Here is a 4,337-nt window from a genome sequence, read left to right on the forward strand (position 1 = left end):
TGTTTATATTCTTTTGTCCTATTTGAAAATTTCACCAAGTGGATGTATTACTTTTATAATTAAAATGTTCCGTCTATAATTATGCCACCAGAACTCCCTAAAATTATTTAGCAAACTCCATATCACTTATTTAAAGAATTTCAAAGATCCCTAATTTCCACACTTCACCCCCACAGCCTACCCAGGTTGAGTTAGGGTACCAGTTACCAGTTGCTATAGAGTCAACTATGACTCGTGAAAGCCCTATGTGTGTCAGAGTAGACCTGTGATCATAGAACTTTCAATGGCTGATTTTTCAGAAGTAGATCACTAGGCCTAGATCGCTAGGGTGGAATCAAGCATGCAACCTTTTGGTTATCAGATGAGTATGATAACAGTTTGCACCAACCAGGCACTTCTGAGTTAGGGTAATCCTCCTCTTTCATAACACTACATACATTTAATTTTAACTATTTATATGTTTGTTTCTCCTACAACCTGTGAGCTCATTGAAGGCAGAAATGTATTTTATTTATCTTAGCATCACCCTCATTTAACATACCATCTGACACATTATAGATTCTTGATATATTTAATTAATGAACAGTCATGAATGAATAAAACTTGTTTCTACTATCAATATTCATTTCTCTCTCCCATAAAAAAAAAAAAAAGTGCCATCAAGTTGATTTCTACTCACAGCGACCCCTGTTGGGTTTCCAAGGCTATAAATCTTTACAGTAGATTGCATCTTTCTCCTGTGGAGAGGCTTGTGGGTTTGAACCACCAACCTTCTAGTTAAGAGTCAAATGCCTTATGCACTGCACCACCACAGGGCTTTCTCCCTCCCATAGCATTCTGTATGTTTCTCGTAGTAGTTGTATCACTCCCCCTTTTGGAATAGTTTTGTGTGTTGTCAACTAATAACACGAAGTGGGAGTTATCAACTCTTCCAGTAGACTAGCCAACAAGGGTAATGTCGTAACATGTCTCTATATCCCAGCACCAAATGCATTCTCTGGCCCTGAGTGGGGCTCAGAAATATTTGTTGAATTGATTTGAAACACTTCCATTGTTAACATGAAATAGGACCTGTCCTAGGAAAACACCATCATTTCCCCTACTCCAAAAAAGATATGAGCTCAGACTTTTCTTTTGTTTAGCATGGTTAATGGTAGCCTTTAATCATTAGGTATTTGAAGCCAAGTTCTTGTCATCGGGACTGGAACAAGAGTTAAGAACCTTTTTTAAGAGTATCTACTTATTTTAAGGCATATTACTTCTTTTTTACAACAGATGAGATAACAAAATGGCAAGAGGCAATCGAACCATGGTGACAGAATTTGTGCTTATGGGATTCACAGACCGTCCAGAGCTTCAGCTGCCCCTCTTTGTGGTATTTCTGGTAATTTATCTCATCACCCTGGTAGGAAACCTTGGCATGATCCTGCTCATCAAGGTGGATTCACGGCTCCACACCCCCATGTACTATTTCCTCAGCCACCTGGCATTCGTTGATTTCTGTTACTCCTCTTCTATTGGGCCCAAGATGCTGCAAAATTTATTAGTGAAGAGAAAAACCATCTCCTTTGCAGGCTGTTTTGCTCAGCTATACTTCTCCAGCGCTTTTGCCACTACCGAATGCTTCCTGTTAGCCACAATGGCCTATGACCGTTACATGGCTATCTGCAACCCCCTGATTTACACGGCTATTATGACTCAGCGGGTCTGCAGGGAGTTGGTGATAGGGGTCTATACCTATGGCTTCCTGAACTCCGTGATACAAACAGTTCTGACTTTCCAGTTGTCGTTCTGTGACTCCAACATCATCCACCACTTCTACTGTGCAGACCCCCCTCTCCTTGCCCTCTCCTGCTCTGATACTCACAACAAAGAAAAGCAGCTCTTGATCTTCTCTGCGGTGAATCTCACTGGCTCTCTCCTGACTGTCCTCATCTCCTACATCTGCATTCTCTATTCCGTTATCAAAATCCAGTCTTCAGAGGGCAAGTGCAAAGCATTTTCCACCTGTGCCTCTCACCTCACTGTGGTCATCATCTTCTATGGAACACTGTTTTTCATGTACCTATGGCAACCTAAAGTAGGAAATTCTTGGAAGTACAATATAGTAGTCTCTGTGTTTTATAGTCTTGTAATTCCTATGCTCAACCCCCTGATCTACAGCCTGAGGAACACAGAAGTAAAGGACACCCTGAAAAAAATGCTAGAGGGCAAAGAATCATAGTGAATGTGTTACCAGAACGTAGCATTATGAAAGTATGTTGTACTCAGGGTAGCCAATCTGATTGAAATTTAGCACACTATTTGCTATCCAATCAAGAAGCAAACAGTTAATACAATTAAGGTGTTTTAATGACCAAAAGAACTGGGCCACTTGCATAGTAATATTTTAATCCAATTATCATGGACTAAAAAGAATTTATTTAGGAGCTAGAATGTCAGTAACTATGTCCTTCATACACTGAACATGAAGTGGCTTGCTACCAATTAGATAATATGAGTTTTAAAATAAAAATATTCTGAAAAACAAGATTATAGGTGAAACCACAAATTTATGAATCTGGATACAAAACCCACACATGAAAATCTATGTTATTATTATTATTTTTGCAGCTTAAATATGCTATATTGTAGCAAGTCATTTGTTAGTCTTAGAACACATTTCCTTCATTAAAACATTGCTATAGATGGGAGCTCTGGTAGTATAGTGCCTAAGGCACCTGACTGCTAACCAGGAGGCTGGCGGTTCAAACCCACCAGCCACTCCTCGGAAGGAAGGTTGGGCAATCCTACTTCTGTAGTGTAACTGCCTCGGAAACCCAAGGAGGGGTCGCTATGAGTCGGGACCGACTCGACGGCAAATAACAATAACAACAACAATAGATAGTGATTAAATTTTAAGATCAGATCTCAAGAAGATTATTTAATCAAACATAGTTAAAACATTGTGTGCTTAAAATGAGCGGGAGAAAAAAATGCAGTTAAATGTGGGGTTTGGTTTTACTTTGTTTAGAAAAGTAAATTAGAAGAGTTTTTTGTTTTGTTTTGTTTTTTTTAAGGGAGGGGTCAGGAATTAGAGTTTAATTCTTCTAGTCTCTGGGAAGTACAGCTAGATGGATTTTTTTTTTTTCTTTTTCCTGGATCAAACATGAACTTTCGAGATGAAAATAGAAGTAAGGAGAAAAAGGAAGGGAAAAAAAGAGTTTTCTGAGGTTATTAGACCAGGATATGTAAGTTTCTGAGAAATGAAATTATTCTGTTTTAAATAATTTGAATGATCTAGATAAATAGTTGTCAACATTTCTATATTCTTTATTTCTGTTTTCACATATTTGATATTCCAATTTTCTTGTGGATAAATCTACATAAGTTCTTTCTTTTGGTGGGGAGAGGTAAAAGAAAAATCTCTTTAATATTTTTATTTATGCACTAAAATGAGAATGCTATAGTTTTTTCAAACTTCAACTATAATACTTCTTCTAAACTAATTCTTAAGAGGCAAGAATCTTCCATAAACCATTAGATTTTTGCCCTCAACTATTTATAAAATATGATTAATCATGTGATTTTGTTAAATGGCTAAGAAATATATCACCAATTGATTAAAAATAAACTCAAAAGGAATCAAGAAACTAAGGGGTCCCTGATGCCCATAAATAAAATCTTCAGATAGTATGATGGGATCCTCTTGGTACTTAAAATTTAGTAATTTAGGAAAATAACAATAGTTAGATACTTACAACTTAACTTAGCCCAGGAAAACTTTCTGGAGAATTGAGTTACAAATCATATTCTAAGCATTTAAAAGGAGCTCTGGTAGCATAGTGCCTATGACACTTGATAGCTAACCAGAAGGCTGGAGGTACAAACCCACCAGCCACTCCTCGGAAGGAAGGTTGGGCAATCTACTTCCATAGTGATACTGCCTCGGAAACCCAAGGAGGGGTCGCTATGAGTCAGGGCCGACTCGATGGCACATAACAACAACAACAAGCATTTAAAACAAACAAACACATTGCCATTGAGTTGATTATGATTAAAAAGAAAGATCCTAACAGGATAAAAGAATAGAATAAGGAAAGGGGTGAAGCAAGCCTTGGCAGTAGGGAAGGAAAGGAAGTCTGCCCAGGTAATGAACAAGAGGATAGTAAGCAAAATGGATAGGATAATGCTGAGGTAGAGTAGGAGACTGTGTATTAGACCTTGAGCTCCTGAAAACTATGTAGAATAGTTCTTCACTTTTAAACTCCAGCACCTACCATAGTTCCTGGCACAGAACAGACTCCCCACAACTGTTTGCTGAAATGATTTGAAGTCTTCTGTATTTATTCATAATT

At 37.8% G+C, this 4,337-nt stretch overlaps 1 protein-coding gene across 1 annotated transcript; it reads left to right on the forward strand.

Annotated features, from left to right (window-relative positions):
• The first annotated feature begins 1,288 nt into the window (after positions 1-1,288).
• LOC103210742 (olfactory receptor 1030-like) lies at positions 1,289-2,224 on the forward strand. Its single transcript, XM_007956659.2, has one exon. The coding sequence runs from the start codon at positions 1,289-1,291 to the stop codon at positions 2,222-2,224; it is 936 nt and encodes a 311-aa protein (XP_007954850.2).
• The last annotated feature ends 2,113 nt before the right edge of the window (positions 2,225-4,337 follow it).

This window comes from Orycteropus afer, unplaced genomic scaffold (genome assembly GCF_000298275.1).
Source record: "Orycteropus afer afer isolate SDZICR_OR568_19922 unplaced genomic scaffold, OryAfe1.0 scaffold00014, whole genome shotgun sequence".
Classification (NCBI taxonomy): domain Eukaryota; kingdom Metazoa; phylum Chordata; class Mammalia; order Tubulidentata; family Orycteropodidae; genus Orycteropus; species Orycteropus afer.

Bases quoted from the DNA above. Each gene is read 5' to 3' on its own strand.
- LOC103210742 (XM_007956659.2), top strand. From the start codon at position 1,289: ATGGCAAGAGGCAATCGAACCATGGTGACAGAATTTGTGCTTATGGGA.